This window comes from Penicillium diatomitis (genome assembly GCF_028827545.1).
Source record: "Penicillium diatomitis strain IBT 30728 chromosome Unknown utg000010l_segment0_segment0, whole genome shotgun sequence".
NCBI classification, from domain to species: Eukaryota; Fungi; Ascomycota; class Eurotiomycetes; order Eurotiales; family Aspergillaceae; genus Penicillium; species Penicillium diatomitis.
The window spans coordinates 1205289-1226616 of NW_026623182.1; the positions used below are offsets into that span (position 1 = coordinate 1205289).

The 21328-nt window shown below is 51.2% G+C and overlaps 9 protein-coding genes across 9 annotated transcripts; 4 read left to right on the forward strand and 5 right to left on the reverse strand.

Annotated features, from left to right (window-relative positions):
* Positions 1–597: 597 nt before the first annotated feature.
* On the forward strand, positions 598–1947 carry N7539_007435 (molybdopterin molybdotransferase MoeA; the record flags this gene model as incomplete). The annotated part of the gene is made up of 1 exon (XM_056937036.1): positions 598–1947. The coding sequence occupies one exon, from the start codon at positions 598–600 to the stop codon at positions 1945–1947; it is 1350 nt and encodes a 449-aa protein (XP_056787835.1).
* Positions 1948–1978: 31 nt separating this feature from the next.
* Positions 1979–2731, reverse strand: N7539_007436 (molybdenum cofactor guanylyltransferase; the record flags this gene model as incomplete). The annotated part of the gene is made up of 1 exon (XM_056937037.1): positions 1979–2731. The coding sequence occupies one exon, from the start codon at positions 2729–2731 to the stop codon at positions 1979–1981; it is 753 nt and encodes a 250-aa protein (XP_056787836.1).
* A 368-nt stretch (positions 2732–3099) lies between these two features.
* Positions 3100–6339, reverse strand: N7539_007437 (molybdopterin oxidoreductase family protein; the record flags this gene model as incomplete). The annotated part of the gene is made up of 5 exons (XM_056937038.1): positions 3100–3821; positions 3894–5638; positions 5710–5946; positions 6025–6135; positions 6191–6339. The coding sequence occupies 5 exons, from the start codon at positions 6337–6339 to the stop codon at positions 3100–3102; spliced, it is 2964 nt and encodes a 987-aa protein (XP_056787837.1).
* A 1720-nt stretch (positions 6340–8059) lies between these two features.
* N7539_007438 (putative nitrate reductase) lies at positions 8060–11593 on the forward strand (the record flags this gene model as incomplete). Its single annotated transcript, XM_056937039.1, has 5 exons — positions 8060–8344; positions 8441–9868; positions 9938–10101; positions 10193–10581; positions 10686–11593. The coding sequence occupies 5 exons, from the start codon at positions 8060–8062 to the stop codon at positions 11591–11593; spliced, it is 3174 nt and encodes a 1057-aa protein (XP_056787838.1).
* A 229-nt stretch (positions 11594–11822) lies between these two features.
* On the reverse strand, positions 11823–12947 carry N7539_007439 (inositol-pentakisphosphate 2-kinase; the record flags this gene model as incomplete). Its single annotated transcript, XM_056937040.1, has 2 exons — positions 11823–12035; positions 12105–12947. 2 exons carry the CDS (start codon positions 12945–12947, stop codon positions 11823–11825), a joined length of 1056 nt encoding a protein of 351 aa, XP_056787839.1.
* Positions 12948–13387: 440 nt separating this feature from the next.
* Positions 13388–14124, forward strand: N7539_007440 (thiamine-binding protein; the record flags this gene model as incomplete). Its single annotated transcript, XM_056937041.1, has 4 exons — positions 13388–13447; positions 13549–13654; positions 13832–13934; positions 14052–14124. The coding sequence occupies 4 exons, from the start codon at positions 13388–13390 to the stop codon at positions 14122–14124; spliced, it is 342 nt and encodes a 113-aa protein (XP_056787840.1).
* A 686-nt stretch (positions 14125–14810) lies between these two features.
* N7539_007441 (uncharacterized protein) lies at positions 14811–16163 on the reverse strand (the record flags this gene model as incomplete). Its single annotated transcript, XM_056937042.1, has 3 exons — positions 14811–15586; positions 15660–15835; positions 15979–16163. 3 exons carry the CDS (start codon positions 16161–16163, stop codon positions 14811–14813), a joined length of 1137 nt encoding a protein of 378 aa, XP_056787841.1.
* A 996-nt stretch (positions 16164–17159) lies between these two features.
* On the reverse strand, positions 17160–19640 carry N7539_007442 (uncharacterized protein; the record flags this gene model as incomplete). Its single annotated transcript, XM_056937043.1, has 1 exon — positions 17160–19640. The coding sequence occupies one exon, from the start codon at positions 19638–19640 to the stop codon at positions 17160–17162; it is 2481 nt and encodes an 826-aa protein (XP_056787842.1).
* Positions 19641–20041: 401 nt separating this feature from the next.
* N7539_007443 (cytochrome c oxidase subunit 7) lies at positions 20042–20686 on the forward strand (the record flags this gene model as incomplete). Its single annotated transcript, XM_056937044.1, has 5 exons — positions 20042–20070; positions 20264–20342; positions 20414–20474; positions 20535–20566; positions 20657–20686. The coding sequence occupies 5 exons, from the start codon at positions 20042–20044 to the stop codon at positions 20684–20686; spliced, it is 231 nt and encodes a 76-aa protein (XP_056787843.1).
* Positions 20687–21328: the final 642 nt, after the last annotated feature.

The window sequence follows — 21328 nt, forward strand, 5'->3', positions numbered from 1 at the left end:
AATACCTGAGGAATCTCTCCAAGAAATATGAAACCTGAGTTGCCGTACGTACGTTCTACGTACAATATGCAAGTTCGTTCTCCAGACCTTTCAAAGACTATGTGAGGTGGTTTACTGTATACACCTCGACAAAGTGATACATCTTATTCGTCGTTTTCGATCTTTCCAGCTACCTCACCCTAGGGGACTAATTTACCGTTACCCCCCGGTCAGGTCATTACTGGAGAATGGCTCTCTGATCTATCCGTCGCATCCTTTTTTATTCTTCATTCTCCGTACAGTGCAAGGTGACGCCATGGAGGGTTCTCCAGTCTCTCCGCTTGGGCCCAACCGGCCCTTCGGACTCAGACGGTGGACTCGTGGGGCACCCGCTGCCCGCCAACTTTAACCAACTTTCGCCTCGACACTTGTTTTGGGACATGCCCTGGTTCAGCGTGCATGGACATAAATAACCACTCCCATCATGATCGCCGGGCTCTGGTCCTTTTGCTTCGCCCGCCATTGGAAAGACAACTCAATTGCTGATCTCTCTATTACACTCACAACCGTGGGCAACCCAATTAAAAAGGACAACCCCCAATTTTAGATGCAACAGCCATGACTTTATCCTACTCCGAGGCAATCGACCTCCTGCGCAGTCAGGCACAACTTCACAAGGCCGACAGAAAAGAACAGATCCCCTTAAATCTGGCTGTCAATCGGATCAGCAGTAACACGCTATGCGCAGCCCATTCAACACCGCTATGGGACACCTCGGCCATGGATGGATACGCCGTGTGTTCCCAGGTCACCAAGCTGGCATCGCCACAAAATCCAATCATGATACCAGTGGTAGGCTTGATCGCAGCTGGAAAACAACCGATCCTCACCGATCCCTTGCCTGGTCCTCGGTCTCCCTTTTGTGTGGAAATCATGACGGGGGCGCGCTTTCCTGATCCACACACCACCGTCGGGGTAGAACTAGACGCCTGCGTCAAGTTTGAGGATGTCCACAAGATACAGGACCAAGTCACTGGTCAGCACTGGATCAAAGTGACAAAGCCCGTGGTGTCTCAGCAGAATCGCCGACTGGCAGGCCATGATTTTCGGCAGGATCAAGTCATCATCAGCGCTGGAGAGCGCATTCGACCTCGTCATGTGATGGCTCTGGCCTCGGTCGGTATCCATCAGATCTGGGTGCAAAAAAGGTTGCAGATTGGGCTCTATTCTACCGGGTCAGAGTTACTTTCACGATCGAGGGAGAATGATGATCAACAGAACAAACTTCAAATTCAAGATGTCAATGGCCCTTATCTTGTCGCGGCGTTGAGCGATGGCATCGACGCGGATGTTCGTTTCCTAGGCATTCTCGACGATCATGCAGATACGATTACAGACCGGATCACCCAAGATGTGATTTCCAGTAGCTTGGACCTCGTGATTTCAACCGGTGCCGTATCGGCAGGTCGGTTTGATCTGATTCCTACTGCTCTGGAAGCCCTGCACGCGAAGATCCTCTTTCACAAATTGAACATACGACCGGGTCATCCGGCCCTGGCGGCGCTCGTTCCTTCAATGACGGGGGAAAAGCGATCGACACCCTTCTTTGGTCTCCCCGGAAATCCAGTCGCAAGCGCGGCTTGTCTTCGCTTTCTGGTCATGCCTTTTATTCGCTTCCTGGGCTCGGAGGCGGTGGACACTCCTCTCAAGGCTTCTCTGACACGCACCGACAAGGAGAATACAGAGCAGGCATCACACATAGTCACCGCCCTTCCAATCGATAAAGACGTCTTTCGTCCCGGAATTCTCACTCATGACTCGCAAGGGAGAGCGGAGGTGACGCTGATTGCTGATCATAGTCCTGGGAAAGTCAGTCCGTTCCTGAGAGGCAATTGCTGGATACATTTTCACACTAGTCAACAGGAGGTATGCCGGGGGGATGTTGTTGATGTTTATCCAGGATCGTAATGAGCCTACAACCATTATATGACTACATCTTTCACGACTGTCCCTCAACCGACGTTTCCAACTCTCGCGTCACATCTTCCCACTCTTCAGGTGTATTCACATTCACCAACCACTTCTCACAGCGTGGTCGTATCAAAGTACTTCCAGAATGCCGGACCACATAACTCGGTCCCGTAATACCCTTGGCAACGGCCCTGGAAAGGTCTTCCAGAGCCCCCGGGGTCCAAATGCCCAGCAACGGCTCTGCAAAGCCATCTGCATTCCGAAACACAGTCGCTTTTTCGTGTCCATGCGCAGCAGGCTGTTGTTGTTTTTCATGTTGTTGCAACAATTGATCAAGTGCATCTCGACAGAGAAGCGGATAATCACACGCGACAACGAGCCATGAACTATCGGGACCTTCCTGCCGTGCTCTCAGCAGGCCTTTAGCAGGTCCAATTTCTTCCGTGCCTCCAGGCTGATTCGCAAGGTCTTCATCAAAAAGTATCCGAACAGCGATAGGAATCCCAGGCTCCCCGGCCTTAGCCAGCGATGCTGGGAGTATATGGAGAGTATCGGGTGTGATTTGCCTGACCAATGCTGGACTACATTGGCGTAGCTCGTGAAGTCTTTGGCGGTCCCGAAGAGAGATGTATATTTGCTCTGACTGGGGAAGGCTTTCATGAAGGAGTGTGATCATGCGGATGAAAAGGGGGGTTTTGTCGGGGAGGACGAGAAGTTCCTTTCGTTGGCCCATTCGGGAGGAATGGCCTCCTGCTAGGAGGAGGGGTTGAATGGTGGTCATGGTTGTTGTTTTCTTATGGTTCGAACATTTGCAGGTGAGATTTGTGATGGGCTTGCTTCGGATCGTGGGATATGCGTGAACCATTCATAGCGAAGGGCGAGACTATTGGAACTGGGATCCTGGCATTTAAGCTACGAGTCAGATTTACAGGGAAAAGCACGGAACTTACGTCATGGCAACAGGGACGTTTGATCTACTGGTCAGAGCGCTTTCGAGATATTCAATAATGGAGTAAACCATGTTTATGGAAATTGGTATGATTTTAAATTGAGCCATGGAATGCATGTCCGAAACTATACAATCTTTGTGTTGATAGCGTAGATACAAATTGCAATGAATCACAAATATGAATCTGAGTTACTGTACGTTTATGCAGACTGAGACCCCCGAAGGCTTCCCTCTAATCCAGTATTCCCCGTCTGTAGCTCATAAGGCAATGCTATCGGCACCAACAGAGTTTGGGGGCCTCTGACCTTCACTTGCTGCTTGATCCACGCTTTCTGGCGCTCAAGCTGCTCGGTGCAGAAATCCACCGCCTTGATGAACTCATCATCCCACAGGGCCTGACTCGTCGGGGTGAGAGCCACAAGGTGCCCTTCAACATACGAGACAAAGAGTTGCAGAGATTGTAACACAGAGAGAGCTTCACATGGATCTTGGCGGTCTCCCGATTTCGGAAACATGGCCTCCCGTAGCTTGTGGCATAGATCCCGGCCGAATCGCCGACTCTCGTCATACCTTTCGATCAGAGGCCGGATATTTTTCAGCATCTCCGTCGTGATGGTGGTCAGCTCCCGCACTCCAGAGTGGACCTCGGAGTCGTTGACCAGCCGTGGTAGAAGGTTTTTGTAGATATCCAGCAGAGTCTCGAGCCCCTCATGAGTGGCTCCCAGCCAAACTTCAAGCCTTCTGACGCGCTCACCGGCTTGTTGAGATGCTTCCTGCTTGGCCTTTTTTGCTGCTTGCTTGGCCGCTTGGCTGATCATCTCCTTTGCCTGGACCTCGTCCCCAGTCTCTTTTTGGACACACTTCTCAATCCGGACGGCACCCGTCTTGAAGCGCGGTTGCTTCGAGACAGGGTCCCATTCATCTACTGGGGTGTTAGTTTTAAATATTCTTTGCAAATGATGGTTATGTTCTAACTGCAATGAGTGTAGCGTACCAAGAGTCAGTTCATTGGCGGCACGAGATCGCTCGTCATCCGCGTTGAGGGTTCCGAAATGGAATGGAATGAAAACGTCGCCTGTATGAATCTCTCCGATAGCGACTGGCAGCTCGATTGCGCCTCTTCTCGAACGAACGACTACCATTTCTCCATCTGTAAGCTGTAAGTTTTCCGCATCTGCAGGAGAGACCGTAATCTTCGGTTCGGGATACGCCTGATGAAGTCGTTTGGATCGACCGGTTTTGGACCGAGTGTGGAAATGGAAAACATTTCGTCCAGTCGACAGCCGTAGCGGGAAATCATCGTTGATTGTCTCCAGTGGAGGGCGATAATGACAAGCCTTCAAGATTGCCCGGCCGGCCGGATTCAACGATTCATACTGGCTTCTGGTCAAAGGCGCTCCCGTTTCCAGATCGTGTCCAAAGTCCTCGCAGTAGTCGATGTCGGTGAAGAATTTACCGTCGTCAAACAGGCGTTCTTTCCCGTTGGGATATTTGTCGGTGCAGGGCCACTGAATCCCGGAGCCGCCGGTCAACTTGTCGTAAGTTAGGGCACTGCAGTCACATGGACGGTCATATGACATCTTCTTCCACGCGTTGAAAACTTCCTCGGGGGTCTTGTACGGAATGAGGGGGCCGCCATGCTTGTCTTTGAACTCCATGCGCCGAGAAAAATCCAGGAAAATATCCAGATCTGCGCGCGCTTCCCCGGGAGGTTCAACGGCCTTGTGCGACAAATGCATGGTGCGGTCCACGTTGGTGAAGCAGCCGGTCTTTTCTCCCCACTGCGCCGCAGGCAAAACTACGTCGGCAATTGCTGTGGTTTCGGTCGGAAAGATGTCTTGACAGACCACGAACAATTCAGGTTTGGTGAATAGCTTGCGCACTCGAGCCAGATTCGGGAGGCTGACCATGGGGTTAGTGCCCGAGATCCAGAACATGCCGATGGAGCCGTCGGCGATGAACTTCAACATGTTCTCGATATGCGTGGGCTGGTTCCAGTGAGGCATCTTGACCAGGTCAATATTCCATGCATCCGCGATCTCTTGCATGTGACGTTTGTTCTGAAAATTCCGGAACCCTGGATATTCACCGTCACATCCTGTTTCGCGATTATTTTGGGCCGTTGGCTGGCCGTTCATTTGCAAGATGCCGCTGCCCGGCTTGCCGATGTGGCCAAGCAAAAGATTGATGTTGTTGATCTGACAGGCACTCGGGGTCGCCTGGCTCGATTGATAGACGCCCTGCAGAGCAGTTGATAGGAGCGAAGGGGTCTTGCCGAGTATCTCAGCAGCGGCCTCCAATTGCTGAGCCGGCACGCCTGTGATTTTCTCCACGACATCGGGCGTGTACCCTTTAACAACCTCTCGAAGCTCGTTGACCCCCACAGTATACTTGGTAGCGTATTCTATGTTGACCCAGTTGTTCTTGAAAAGGAGATGCTGGAGACCATTCAGCAGGGCGAGGTTCGTTGAAGTCTTGGGTCTCAGATGGATGGTGGCGCGTTTTGCCGTTTCTGATTCTCGAGGGTCCACGACAATGAGCTTTGGTGGATTGGGGCCCTCCAATCGATCAAGCATGCGCGCCCACAGTACAGTCTGCGTGGCTGCTACATTATGGCCTACGAGAAAGAGACAGTCGGTGTAGTCGATGTCTGTGTAAGACCCAGGCTGGCCATCACTGCCGAATGACTCTCTCATACTCGCAGCAGCTGTTGCGGTGCAAAGCCTTGTGTTACCATCCCTAAAAGCTATTGTGAGTCTTTTGTTGATGCCAGGTCTCTCGGTTTGCGGGAAGAAATGCCTTCGACTTACATGTGCAAAGTGTTCAAGCCAGCCTTACCGATCATGGCCAAAACATAGTACTCTTCCAGAAACAGCTGACCCGACGTGTAGAAACCGATGCCATGGCGAGTCAGCTTGTCAATAGTTGCTTTAGCCTTTTCCGCAATCAAAGACATGGCTTCGCCCCAGGATGCAGGTTCGAGTTGGCCATTCTCGCGACGGATCAAGGGAGTTTTTAGGCGATCTGGATGATGGATTGAAGACCATCTTTTTTTTTTTGGACAATGGGTGTGAGCAACAATTTCCCATTGTCTACAAGATGTGAATCTCGTCTGGAGAGCTTACCCATTCAATCCCTTAGGCCCAAGTCGGCCCTTGTTGACTCGGTCACTAACCCGTCCCCGTACGCCAATGACTCGGCCATCTTTAACTCCAATATCTAGCCCACAACCGTTGCTGTTTTCTGGTCAATGATCCGAAAGACACTCTCTAGACGGCGAGTGACTCTTACCTGCACAAGACACATGCACTTTGCACCCATTTGTCCGGGGTTTCAGTGGTGCTGGCATCACAACGAGTCGGCCATTCATGTTTGTAAGGGGTACGGTCGCCCCAAATGTTCTCAATGGAGTCCCGCACTTCACCGGCGTTTGGCGGCATGGCGAGCTGACTGCTTCACTGTTGATGTTATTTGATCCAGAGTGCAGCAGTATTACTAGGATGATGTCTGGACGAGCCAAATGGTCATGTCATGCTCCCTGTGTAAGAAGCCCCCCGTGCATCACCAATGATTGATTCCAGTCTTCCACTAGGTCGTGACAGTTACTCTCCCCACGAACACTGGCGGTGATTCGACAATTCTGGCACTCGTGTCATACTTGACTGCATCCAGCACATGGCCTTGTTTCGCCGAGCACAACCTCATGAACCTCGTTCTGAATCACGTTGACGTCACTTTTCTTTCATTTGCAATAAGGTTGGTTGAGCATATGCACTACTAAGTCACAGTAGCCGGTTTCCTAGCCTACCCAAGGACTCCTTATCCAAACATGGTGAGCTGTGACCCCGAACTTGTTTTCAAAAGCTTACTTTACCTGTGTTGGTCAATGGTAGTACCTACCTACCTCCAGTCCATCAACCCTCGAACACTCAAGCCCTGCGGAACTACAGTACCAACTCCGCTCCGCGGAGATGATGAGCAGCTCCTCCTTGATTGAACCGCACCGGCTCCACACGCGACGGTGGGACCCCCGGCTGCCAGGCGCCAAAAGCCAAAAAAAAACCAGGGTCCATCAGGATGGTGGAACTTTGGTCTTTTAGCGCACGTTCAACAACTATACCCAGTTACCCACACTTGTCGCGAATCGCGATCCTGTGTTTTTCACCCCGCACGGAACTCTCCTGAATGCTCGTCTGCGTTTGCGGCACTTAGGATGCCGGGAGTTCGAATTGGGCACTAGCTTACGTCCTGGGCGATTGGGGTCTGATGGTAGGCCATGATGATTGATGCTAGGGCCATTTACCTTGATATGCGGTGTGCGGATGTCTCACTACTGACTCGGGAGAAGCATCCGGATCTTGTGTGTGTCAAGTCGAGGGAAACTTTGACGGACGGAGAATGTGGAAGCTGGGTTCTACATACCTTGATCGTCAAAAATAAAGGTGATGCTCAGTCAGTGTACAAGGGGAAAAAACAGATCAGAGGCATATTAGCAGCTGTTTAGACTTCGACAGAGGGTAGTTTGCGGAAGAACCTACACGAGTCAAAGTTACAGACCTGAGACTACCTACCGTATCTTACCGCTCTGTTGCTATACTAGTACTTTCACACTTGGACGTGATAGAGAATCGACGTGTCATTGCGGAGAGCAATCAGAACATAGGATCACAAGGTCCAATTGTTGGAACCACGTTCCACCTCAGTACCTCAGTAAGATGAACCTGAACAGAGCCCGATCTGGCGAGAACCGAGCCACTGGAGCCTGCCATCCCCACGACAGCTCCATCCAGTGCAGCCACCTGATGGCTTTGGCCTGGATGCCTGTGAAATTGTTAATAGACTTTGGTGAGCTTAAGAGTAGAGAAATAAAGCGTATGAACTGTGGAAGTTCCGGGCGTCATCCTGATCAGCTCAAAGTCCAGTTGACGGAGATATTGAAAGGGAGTTGGGTCTGGTCTCCTTTCACTACGACTAATTTCTCAAGGACTCTGTCCAGGTAACAAATTTCGGGTGTTCTTCCAGCAGGCTTTTCATTTTCTCCCTTGCTCGTCGTGAGCAATCAAGCAATTTACCTCCTTCGATCAGGGCCGGAGAGAGAGAGAGAGAGACTGAATCAATTCAATTCTCAAGAGTCCCAAGGAGCCCAACTACCACGCAGCAATGGCCACAAAAACACACTACACCACCCCCAATCGAACTCATGGCGGCTCTACCCAGGATGAGATCCAAAAGGAGCCAGACTGGGCAAACGCCAACCACAATCGAATTGGGCTCCGAGATCAACACGACCGACAATTTGGGTACACCCACGCGGGAGATGATAGCTGGGATGAAGAAGAGCACCGCGAGTTCCTGGCCTGGGCGAAGAAAGAGTCGGAGCAACTCGGACGAGAGATTCATGATCATGAGTTGGTTACTGTGCGCGAATTCCTGGCAAAGCAGGAGGTAAGTGAATGATTTGCCTGGAGTTGGAGATAGAAATCTATCAGCTTAAGCTGGGATTGAATGGGGAACGTGGCCGTATCTGATGCGTATCTACAGGACTATCATTTGAGATTTCCAGAGAATCATCCGCGGGGATGGCGCTACGTTCTGCAAACCACAGAAGACTTTATCAAGTACAAACAAGACTGGCCCGTCAACGTGAAGAAGCGACAGCAAGAAGAGGAAGAGAAGAAGAAAAAAGAAGCAGAGGAACCGGACAAAGCAAAAGAGAACGGCAATCCCAAGGAAACCGGTCAAAGCCAGGATCCGAAAAAGGAACACGAATGGCGCAGAGATCGTGGCGAGAACGAAACGCACCATGACGCTCATGCCGTAAACTCCGACGATACGCCGGGCAACAAGTCACACGAAAGTCTCGAGGACAAATACTCTCCACAGGAGATAGCCCTTCTCCGTCTTTTGCAATCAGAAAGCGAATTGATGCAGACTATCAAGCAAAACGATGGAAGCGTCAAGTCTCCCGTCAAACTAGCCGACGCCCAGGACCTTTCCATCGATGAGGCCGATCAATTCACCCCGGACAATTGGATTCCACGATCTCCTCATTTGATTCGGCTGACCGGCAAGCATCCGTTGAATGGTGAGCCCGAATTGACTGCATTGTTCAAAGCCGGCTTGATCACTCCTAATCAACTGCATTACGTGCGCAACCACGGACCGGTGCCGCATCTTTCATGGGAAACGCACCAGATCGATGTTGCCGATGGTAAACTGATCCTGTCAATGGATGATTTGCAAAATAACTTCCAAGCAATCAACATCGCGGTCGCTCTTGCATGCGACGGAAATCGCCGAAAAGAGCTCAATATGATCAGAAGATCGAAGGGGTTCAGCTGGGGAGCTGGCGCGATTAGTTGTGCCTTCTGGAAGGGAGCGCTTCTACGTGATTTGCTGCTCGCAGCGGGCATCGACGATGAGAGCACTCGAAAAGATGCAACCCGTCGATGGGTTCATTTTGAAGGGGCCGATGAGTTGAGTGAGGGCAAATACGCAACGTCAATTCCCCTCGCATATGCCATGGACCCCGAGAATGACGTGATGCTCGCCTACGAGATGAATGATGCTCGACTTCCCCCGGACCACGGCTACCCCGTGCGCTTGATGATTCCTGGATTTGTCGGTGGGCGCTGTGTCAAATGGCTTCGTCGAATCTGGGTCTCGGAGAAGGAAAACGACAGCTACTACCACATTTGGGATAACCGCGTCGTGCCCAGCTTCATTCGAGAGAAGGACTCGGAATTTGCAAAGACCATGTTCCACCATCCAAGTACGGCCTGCAATGAGCAGAATCTTAATTCGATCATTGTCAAGCCCGAGCAAGGAGAGCGGATCTCTCTTGCGGATGTCAAATCAAAGCAGGCATATCGCATCTCCGGTATCGCCTATGATGGCGGCGGTCATGAGGTTCAACGAGTGGAAGTGAGCTTGGACAACGGAAAGACGTGGCTGTACTGCGTACGTGAGGTGAGTAGGCTCATTCGCCACGAAAACGGTGACAAACCGTGCTAATCGGACCGTCAACTTCTTTTGCAGTTCCCCGACTATCCTGTTCGTCATGGTAGGAAGTTCTGGACATGGCTTCATTGGCACGTCGATGTTGGCCTCTCCCATCTTGTTCGAGCAGAAAGCATCACAGTTCGCTGCTTCAACGTTTTTAAGAACACCCAGCCTCGGGAGCCGTCATGGAACATAATGGGGTAGGTCTCTCTCTTCTTGCCTGTCTTCCCTGCTGTTTCGGAATTTCTAGGTCTCCTTGCTGTTTCTCCACTAATCAGAAATATTGACCAGGATGATGAACAATTGCTGGTACACGATTCGTCCAGAGATCGTCCGAGACGAAGACCAAGACGCAATCACTCTCCAATTCCGTCACCCTTGTGAGCCAGGCACAGGCAAGGGAGGGTGGATGCAGCCCTCAACAGAGAATCAAATGGACCAAATCGAACACGAGGTAGCATCGCCGCAGAAGCAATTCACTCGGGAAGAGATTGAAAAGCACAACAAAGAAGATGATTGCTGGATCATCGTCAACGGCAAGGTATACGACGCGACGAGCGTGCTGGACTGGCACCCTGGTGGCAAGGCAACGATCCTCAGCCACGCAGGTAAAGTTCACGCTGAGACGACCGAGGCGTTTGAGAGTATTCATGACGATTATGCGGAGCAGAAATTGAGCGGTAAGATCATGACACTTCCCTCCCCCGGCTTTCTTTTTGTGCCATGAGGCATTTCTTCCAGGTTTGGGGTAAACAGATTGAATTGACCGTGGCTTTGCGTGCAGAATGCGTGATTGGCGTCGTGACCGAAAAAGCCCAAGGTTTCATCAGGAAGCAAGCCGAGGAAGCCGCTAAAGAGAAAGCCAACTCGGCTGAGACAAAATCGGATATCATTTTGAATCATCACCGCTGGAATGTTGTGAGATTTGTTGAGAAGCACGCCCTCTCGCAAGACACCAATCGATACTCATTCAAACTCCCTGCCGGTACGAAGAAACTCGGTCTGGGAACGTGTCAACATCTCCAGTTGGGATTCCACTTCAGCGACCGACTGGTTGTACGACCGTACACGCCGACAAGACCCATCTTTGAAAAGGAGGAAGATGGCACCTTTGATCTCGTTGTCAAAACGTATCCACCTGACAAGTCTCAACCTGGCGGGACAATGAGCAATATTCTTGATTGTTTGGAGCCAGGCGAGGAGATTGAAGTCAAGGGACCGACGGGCGAGATCATATACCTGGGCCAGGGCAAGTTCAAGATCAATCAACAAGAGTGCCACTTCAACAAAGTGACTTTGGTGCTGGGTGGTTCAGGTATCACGCCAGGATATCAGCTCATTTCTCGGGTCTTGCGCGCCAAGAAGCTAGGCGAGGAGGAAGATCAAACTGTGTTGAGGGTCATCGATGCCAACAAAACTGAAGGTGATATTCTTTTGAGAGAGGAGCTGGATCAACTGGCCAAAGAGCATCCAAATCAATTCCAGATCACGCATGTTCTTTCACATCCGTCCGAGGATTGGAAAGGGGAGAAGGGTCATGTGAACAAGGAGATTCTGGAAAATAACGGCTTTCGTCCCGGCAAGGACACCGTGGCGTTGCTCTGTGGTCCCCCGACGATGATCCAGAAAGCTGTGCTTCCGGCATTGCAAGAGATGGGTTACAAGGAAGATGAGAATGTGTTTGGATTCTAATGTCGAGGGATGCAAGGCGGCTTGTTGATGTGCTCTTGACAGTGGTTTGATCTGCATTCTATACATGAGGCATGCAATGATATATGATGATGAGTGTACCAGACTGAGAATTCACTGCAAAGAAATCGACAAGTATACCTGCATGTCAATTGTCTCTTGCTGTGGCGGACTGGATGAAGGCCTGCCCACTGAGGCACTGCTGTAGCCTCCTCTCTATAAAAAATTAAGATTACGGCAACAGGGCCAATGCCGCCGGCACTTTCGAATGCTGCAGCAGGCACCCATGATCATTAGTGGCATCTTCATCACGACCGTGGTACCATCCTCCCTCAATCAGGTCAGTCTCCAGATCTCGCCAGTACTGAGCCTTGCCACCAGCGCTCGATTTCAGATCAAGATCTCCAAGGCGCACTTCGACCTGCGAGCCTTCATCTTGTGGAATCTGAATTCTGTGGTCAGCGTGCTTTGTCTCTTGCGACACTTAGGCGCAGGAAGAGCGTATTACACCAACCTTGATATAAACCGTACAATCTCGTAGCGTCATATCGAGAGACATCACCTGCGTTTTTGGCGGCGGTCCCTCCAAACCAACTCTCTGATGGACCTTTTGGAGAGAAAGCAGCCTCAAAAGCACTGGATGTCGAAACAAGATCTCTGCAAGTCGCGTCTTGTCCCAGCACCCCTTCACATACTCCGTCGCACGCAAAACAATCTCAAACTTTTCAGACACTAGCGACAAAGGACAGAATGAGCGCTGCTCTTCCTGTCCACGACTTCTCGCCTCCGCGTCACGCATCTGCTTCAACGCGCAGGTTCGGCATCGGTCAGCATCAGCAGGAGCCGACGGAGATTGAAGGAGCCATTTGGGCTTCAGTTCTGCCAGGTGTGCACCCGGGTCATTGTAAGTGGTCATGTCAGTGATCAATAAACCATATGGCTCGGTGAGACTGAGGTACGTTCCATGACGTTTGAAAGCTCTTGATCCGCTCTCTTCGGCGGCACGAAGTCGCTCATTGCAGTGGTGGATGAGACCCGGTGGTAGTCTGATCAAGGACTGATTCACTAGTTCATGGAGCTTGAATAGCGGACGAATGATGGTGTCAAAGTTTTGCTCGATCTCCTTGTAGGGGACGTTGGCTGGGGTGTCTTTCCGTAGACGAAGGAGTTTGCCTTGCAAGAGGCCGGGGGCTTCGTGGACTGTGGTGTCATCTGTATCCGGGAGATCTGGTCTGTTGGTGGGACCAGGGATGAAAGCTTCGGTCAAGTCGAAGCGATAGACCACATTGGCAGCGCCTTCTGCCAAGTACACGAGTTTGATCCCCGACGGTAGATCTGGTATGCCTAGCCTTGCCATATAGAGCAGATGCAGGATGCAGTCTTGCGCAAGAGGAATTCAGTCAGGATGCGAGATTTTGTGACTCCCGCGAACAGCTTGACCTATCCCAGCCTTCTGAATCGTGATGCTCTCCAAACTAAGCAGAGATGGAGAGTACAATGTCGTAGTGGAAAAGAAGGACTCGGTTATTCGGCCCCAAGAACATGAAGGAGAATAAGCAGCTCAGAAGCTCCACATCATCATTTGACTCCAGAGCAACATTATGAGCGTGTCGAATCCCCACAAGGGGGGCTCTGGTCGAAAATGATGTGCAGATTTTAGCTCGTGCAAAAGGTGGGGGTGAGGATGTGCCCTTATTTTTAGCGTCTCGGCGTGAGTTCGGATCCCCCGCCATCCGTATCGACCGGTGATCTACCAACTATCAACCCTCTCTCGTGGTCTATCTCATTGTTCCTCCAATGGCCATCACAGAGCTTCCCACGCCAGATCACTGCCTGGCAGACTTTTGTCTGATTCCGGTAAGTTGTGTTCCAATCTTGGTTGGGTTCTGATGGTTCCATTATCCGCGCGATGGACCCGATTTTGTGTCATTCCGCTTGTGTACTCACAGAACGTTTAGATCGGAACAGCATCAGCGTCCGTCTCCGCGCAAGTTGCAGACGTCCAGCGACTGATCGAGCAATCGGGCCTGAAATATACGATGCACTCTGCAGGAACAACTCTTGGTATGAAGAAGCATCCATTTCCAGCAATACTTGATTAGACCACTTGGTCCCTTCCTGCCGCGATCTCTCTATTTTCTGCGCATGGCCTGGTGCCAGCATACACTTGATGATGACCTTTTCTCCATCTTTTTCATATTCTTCTTGGGCTGACATTGCTGACTCTCCTCCACTTAAAAGAAGGATCATGGGATCGCGTGCACCAGGTCATCGGACAAGCGCACACTCTCCTCCATCAGCGGGGAATTGTCCGCATTCAGACGGATATTCGAGTTGGATCGCGGTAAGTGAAGATCACTGTCTCATGTCATCGGTCCAAATACAACGATATCGACCTCCAAAAAAAATAACCACATGTCTCGTGGAAAGCTGACGATCTACATGTGAACTTGAGCGGTAGAACCGACAAGGAGCAGACTGCCGAGGACAAAGTGAAGAAAGTACAGCAATTGCTGGCACAGGACAAGCAGTGAGCTTGTTTCTGAATTGAAGCCATCTGCTGTCAAATGTCCATTGGAGTTCCTTTGTGATTGAAGTCAACAGCATCTACAGGTAAATTCTTTGCCTTGTGATGAACTAGATCGAACCTGAGGTACGGGACTGTAGGTGAGAACCAAGCAGTGCAGTGGTAGAAGACTGGTATTCTACTTCTCAGGAAAATAGTGACAGAGTGTTTTGGGTACTTTTTAGAAGCAGAAGAGTCATAATATTGAATCATAGCAAGTGGCGCTGTCAATGGCCCTTCCACAGTTCGAATTTACTTGTATGTCGTTATCATTCATCATGTCCGAATCGCCCAGTGAACCCTTGGCAAGGTTTCCTCCCCCTTTTGATCCTTAAGCGCCGCTTGCCCCTATAATTCAGGGGTAAGACACATGTACCTATAATGAAACCCAGTACCCGAAAAAAAAAAACAAAAACGCAAGACATGCGCCCAATACCCCTTTCCCTATCGAGGAAGGAAAACAAATGCTATCGTGGTGTGTGCCAATGAATGCCCTCTTCACGAAGGATCATCATATGGTTGAGGCTTGGAAAACACGCAGTCCGATCGTAAGAGGCACGGTCCCTGATCACGCAGAGCAGAATGCCTCTTGTGCGGATGAGGGGTGGAGTAGAGCCAAGAAAATCAAATCAAATAGGAGAAGCATCTCCGGATCTAAAAGGAGATGCCACCACCCAAGACACTGTTCCAATTGCCGCCAGCCCAGATCCACGCTCCCACACTTGGACTCGCTCCAGACTTGGCCGAGTTTGCCAGCTCAACCAGCCCCTTGAACACATTGCCGATCATACTCGCGTCACTGGAGGAAGTAGAGGAAGGTGATGAGGAGACCGTTGTACGACCGACCGCGTTGGTCACGTTGTTGAGACTGTCCACCGTATCCAATGCAGGACCCTTATTGAAGAAGTCGACCAGAATGAAAGTCGGCTGTCGACCAAGGTAGGCAGCCTTGCAGGTTGTTGCAGCGGTGCCGAGATTGCCGTTTCCACCGGAGGGCGCATTTGTCGTGGAAACGTAGCTGGCATTCGGGTATTCGATTTGCAGGGCCGCCAGGTCCGTAGAGTACAGGAAGTGGTTCATGAAGGGGAGCCGGTTGCTCGATAGTGCTGTAGACAGGGAGCCGGCCAGTGAGGATGGCCGATTGGGCTCGCAGGAAAAGTTGGCCGGTGTTGTCACGTCGTAGTTGTTCTCCCAGATGAAGTCAAATTCAGACATGAGATATGGGTAGGACGTGCTTGTCGTCAATGGCGTCGCGAAGACAACCAGCCGTTTTCCCGAGTTGATCATAGTTCGCAGGGTTGGCCATGAGGCAGGGGGCGTTGTCAGTGACTCGGGCTGCCAGGCGTAGTTGGTAATGTTGGCTGTGGTGAATTCAGCCCCGAGCTCGGCGGCTGAGGCTCCATCTGAGTTGACAAGAAGGACCGTGACAACTATTTCGCGATGAAGAAATTATCAGTTTCCCATCTTCTCTTCAATGAACATGAAAGCTCCAACTCGACGAACCTTCATTAGGATGGTCATCCAGCCAGGATTTGATCGTAGCAAGCCAGTCGCTCAACCGGCCTGCATCCATCAGGGTACAGTATGAATGGCATAGTCGCCATTGATTATTATCTTTGTGAACCTGGGCCGTGACGAGTCGAACACCAGCACTGAGTTGCGTCGGAGTATCAAAATATCTATCGTCATGTGGTGAAAAGCGTTAGATCGCGGACTTTCTGGATAAAACGAAGCGAGTGAACGACGCTCGAGATCTCTCTTTCGCCTCAATTCGAGGGCGAGATGGGTCCTTTGTGGCCTTCTGGGAGGAAGTATGACATACTGATTACCCGCCAGGACACTATCTGAAGTCCGGACAAAAGGGCTGTCATGAGCCCCCAAATGCGTGATGGCACCGTAGGACTTGTCGCAGAGATCGGGAGAGTTGTTGCAGGCGGTCGATCGGACACTGAGCGGGTTGGCCGCCGCGGCGGACAACAATAATGATAAGTACTTCCACACATGCATGTTGACCGTTGGGAAAGGTCCTGAAGAGTTCAAAAAATAGGTCCAGAGAATGATCGAACAAGGTCCTGAATCTTCAAAGAGGCACCACTGAACAATTTGAGACGACGCCTGAGAAACTCAAAAAGAACATGAGCGCCGAGAGCGGGCTGTCATAGATCTCAAATTGTTTGGAGTGACGATCCATAGCGGATCCAGGCCGCGTTGCCCTCTCAACTATTCTTAGGACGTGGATCTCCGTCCGGACACTGCGCCACGCAACACAAGGGTGGACGGTCGCACGCGCGTGCACAATGACCTGAAGTGTCCAATCCGTAGTATGTTGTTGTTCATCGTCTCTGGTGCCGAGCAGAACTGCCAAGGACCGGACCGACTCGGACAATGCCTCGACTACAGCACAGGTGAAGTTGCGACGAGAGGCTGACGACTTGTGTGGCAAAGCCAAACTAACCTGCAGTACAATGGACGCTCCTGAAACATTAAGCAACCCAGATTAACAATCATGTCGACAAAATCACCTGTTTCTAGGTTACTACCGTGGTTGTGGACATATGATGATATGTCTACCATTCCGTGTCATGGCCGCCCGGTGGCTTGCGCATGTGCTGTCCTCGGTGACCTCTAGCTGGGACAATGGAGCGCTCGTCTGAGACGATCTCCGACTGATGCTTTTGAGTACGTGTGTCTGCCAGTCTGGTGATAGAGGCGGTACGGTGTCACTACCTTAGTCCTGGCGGTTTTGGGGGGGGGGGTTTGTGAACTTGCGCGGTCTTGCGGAGTCACACTGACTGGAGCCTGGCGCGGCTATTAGGGTCATGGCGATGAAGTCAACGTGCCTTTTCCTCGCTGTCGTTCAATCTTCACCGAATAGACCACGACATCAAGTGAGAAATAGAAACTTAGTGTAATAATTGTACTATGCAAAGATATGAAAAAAAAATGTGATGGGTTAAAGTACGAAAAGGGGTATATACTTCGAAATGCAAACATGTCCGTCCATCACTCGACAGGTCGTCTTGCTCGCTTTCTCGGCCAAATGATCTGAGCGGAACGTTTCAACGACGACGGGGTTCGTCCAGGATTCATCAGCTTGACAGGGTCAATTCGCTCTAAGCCGCCAAAGAAAGAAGGATCTCCCCAGGCACGGAGGCATTCTTCCGCTACGCGCTGCCATCGATAGGGGTTCTGCTTCCGTAGCACTCGATTTGTTCGAGAGTGAGAGAGCTGGAATTTTCCGTAGAGGGTGGCTAGCCGGTGACGAGTGGCACCGACAATGACCCGCTTGTGAAGAGTCAGACCGATCTCCTCCAATTCCCGTAACAGTAGAATCCCTCGAACCCATTGAATCAGAGGCTCCTGGCTCTTGGGGTGGAAACAGATCGCATTGTACACGTTCGCGGTGGACACAGGGACTAAAAAACCCCATGCCACAAGAGCAGCTTGCATGGGAGGAGTAAAGATGAGCTTGAGCATGCGATGGTCGTGTGACATGGAATGGGCCGCTGCCGTTGCAGTCACGAGCTTCCTATTCTCGGTTCCATATTGACGGACGAGCCACAGCGTGCATTCTCGGAGCTCATCCCAATGGTTCTCCATGCCGAGCCGTTTGAGTAATTCTTTCCAGAAAGACGGGTTGACATACCCACAAAGCTGTACCGAGCGCTGCAGTACGTGGAAAACGAACATGACCTCACGCTTCGTATCAAGCGGTTGCCCAGACGGGGCGTGCGGCCGGTGGTTGGGTCGTCGGGGTGTCAATACTTTTTCAGCCATGAAGTCCAGGCTGTCCGCACTCAAAGACCTTTTCCGCAATGTCAAATCATCAACGATCTTGGACGCAGCTCCCCAGTCCCCTGCTGCAATGTGTTTTCGAAAGTGGATGTCCAACAAGTCAGGATCATGGGGATACAGCTCCGCGAGAACGGCTAGCGCCAAGTTGTACTGGTGCATATCACGAGCCATGTAGTAGGAGACAAGCAGCGACTCCTGGACTGCCTTGTCCTCCAGCGCATCCGGATGTTGGTCACTGTGAAGCAAGTCGGAGAGGAGGATGTCACGGCTTTGCGATGCAAGCTTTTGCACCAAGCGAGCGAACACAGAGTCCCGAAGAGATATCCCTGCCTGCCGAAGGGCCTTGATCTTGTCCAAGACATCTTGACTTCCATGGGCTCTTAATGCCAACTCGCGCAAGCTTCTTGAACCAATGGCAGACACACCGAGCATCTTCATACCGCCCAGGACGACGTCAAAATTCAGCGCCCGAGTAGCAAGCAACCTGGCGCCTATGTCATCTTTGAACGGCTTGCTTTCTGAAGCACTAGCACTGGTCTCCCCGGCCGAGGATTCTGACGGAGCTGTAGACGTAATATCGAAGCGGTTCTGCGCATAAGACTGAAGTTTCTTGTTTTCGTCCCAGAACCCGTACATTCGAGCATAATCTAACAGAGGCTGAATCTCGCTGCGTGTCTTGGGTTCATCTCCTCGCGCAATCAAGAATGGATGAATAGATATAGCCCCCTCGCCATAGCCGTGCTGGATCAACGTTGCGATAACTCGCCCGTAGATTTTGTGTCCGACAGCTGCTCGGCACAGCAGTCGAAAAGTGCGGAGCAGTAAGGATGGTCTGTCAACTTTGACCCGGTACCAACTTTGAGCATTTTCCACCAGCGAGTGAGGCTGAATGACTGGCAGAAGTAGTTGTAGCACATCATCCGGGCGGGCCAGACCGGAGGTTTGAAAGATCTTGTTCCATCGCAAGGCCCGCTTCGTAAGCCCTCTATGAAGGAGACCACCCACAACGTTGTGATAGAGATGAGGCCAGGAAGAGCCATCCTTCTTGTAAATTTCGATCGCGTAATCCATCACGTCTTGAAGAAACAGGTCGCGTCGTACGCCCAGACGAGTAAATGTCAGCCAAAAGAGGTCGGCCCGTACGCCTGAGACTGGTAGTTGCACACCCGTAACGCGTGCCCTCAGTCCTTCCCAGATATCTTGAGTACCCCTGTCGCCGTAGTGTCGCTGCCTGAATTTAAGAAGCTCCTCCCAGAGCTCAAAATTGTTCTTGTGTTCATCCTGATCCACCAAGCGCGATCCTATATCGTTGCAGTGACCGATGTCGGACTCAAATTCCAAAAAGTCCGACTGCATCCGTAAAAAGTCAACGGGCGATTTTGATGCTGAGTCGGCGCGTTTTCCTGTCACGACGTCTCTCACTGGTTCGGACTCGACAGTCTCGATCTCGTAAACATTGAAATTGAATTTTTGGCCGTCACCAGTCTGCTGTAACGAACGTGCTTCCTGCACAGGGCATAGAGTGTCTCCGTGGTCCTCCAGTTCATTCTGTTGGGCGCATCGCGACTGATGACGCAGCTGCGTGTATGTTGACCGCAATTGCTCAATTCCAGTTGGCGTTGCTGCAAGAGTATCGAGGACCGAGACGGCGGACGGCCTCTTCAGGAGTCGAAGAAGAGCCGGTCGCATTGGACGAGCACGAGTTAGCGACGTTCTGGTGGCGCTCCACCATCGTTTTCGTCAACGAAGAGTAAATAATGATCAGCAGTGCGACGCCCTGTGACTACGCCAGCATATCATTTTCCGTTGGTATTGCTTCTTCCGTCTCCAATACCGCGCGGATGGCGCTTTGCCGTTTTGGATTTGCTGACTGGGTCAAAGGTCACGTTACCTGGTGCCTTAAAATCATTGATTATTGCCAGTTCGCACGCGGGGGCGGTCAGCGCCCGCTTTGCGGCTTCAGTGTCGTAGGCGGAAGAAGGAGGGAAGTCACATGACTTTCAATTGCAGCTCTCCCGAACCTCACGCCATCGTGCCATTGCCATTACCTTTCCACGCTTCAACCTCGCTTCGCGCCTACAACCGCCAAGATGTTCCGCACCGCTCCTCGCATGGCCGGGTACGTTTGCATTCCTTTCTTCTTGCATTGGGATTCTGAATTGGGTCTTTGCAAGCCGGTCAACTTGGCCCACAGTCATTCGAGTCATGGACAATGGTTGCGTCAAGCGCCAGTGCCACTGACTTGGGGGCTACACGCCAAAATGTGATCAAGCGCATGGGCAATTTTCAGGTGCTAACTTGCTGATGCTCAGATTCGTTTTCCGCGAGAACCGTGTCCCCTACTACCAGCGCCTCTTCCAGAACCACGACGGCAAGCGCCAATGGTGGAAGGTTAGTGCGACACAAAATTGAATATGGAGACTCAGTGTTGGCAATTGGTTAACAAGGCTCTTCTCGGACAGACCTCCCGTAGCGGTTATATCATGTACCCCTACTTGGTCACTGTCTACGGTCTCGGTGCCGGTAAGTGGAGATACTCAAGTCCGGATACGCTGTGAACCTTTCAATTGACAAATATTCCAGCCACCACCTACGCTATGTGCCGCATGGTCTTCGTAAGTCACTACTAGACTACTACCTGCTTTGAATTGCTCCTTGGCAAGCAGGCGTAACCGACCACATTCACTAACGTAACCAATCAACAGGGCAAGAAGACCTGGTTCGGTGACAAATAAGCGGTGCCAGTTCTCTGGTATCTCGTGATGTCTATATACGGTGTCATGTGGGGATTGCCTCGACTCTGGCGATGTATTTCTACTCCGGTGGTGGGATAGATGGGCTTGCTGGCAATTTGAAGATTGGAGCTGTACATAAACCGAATCGAGCACCAATCCAAAGTACCGGTCTTTTCGCAGCTTAGCAATCTCGCGCTGCATTCTTGATCTGCATGTTTCTATGAGGTCAATGTCAAACCAGCCTCATATTCAGACGTTAAAAGTAGGTAGGCTTGGTTGGACTACCGGGACATGGCTCCTCTGTCTTGTATGTGGACGATTTCCTACCCTGTTCTTGTCGCATCAGGCATTGAACGAGTATGGGACATATTGCTTCCACGTAAACCGAATTTGGAAGTACTGCTGCTTCGGCCCATTGACCTAGACATGTCTTTGGTCACCAAGTTGGCAGCAGGCTTTCATCGCGCCATCCATGCTGGCTGCCACTGCACGCAACTTCCTGGAAGAACCGTCACCGGATATTTGCTTAGTCATGAGCTCAGTCGCCCGAGGGGGAACTAAAATAATATCGGCGGGTTTTCATACGTGGACAAAATATATTTCAATTATTCAGACATGTGCTCATAATCGATAGCCACTCTT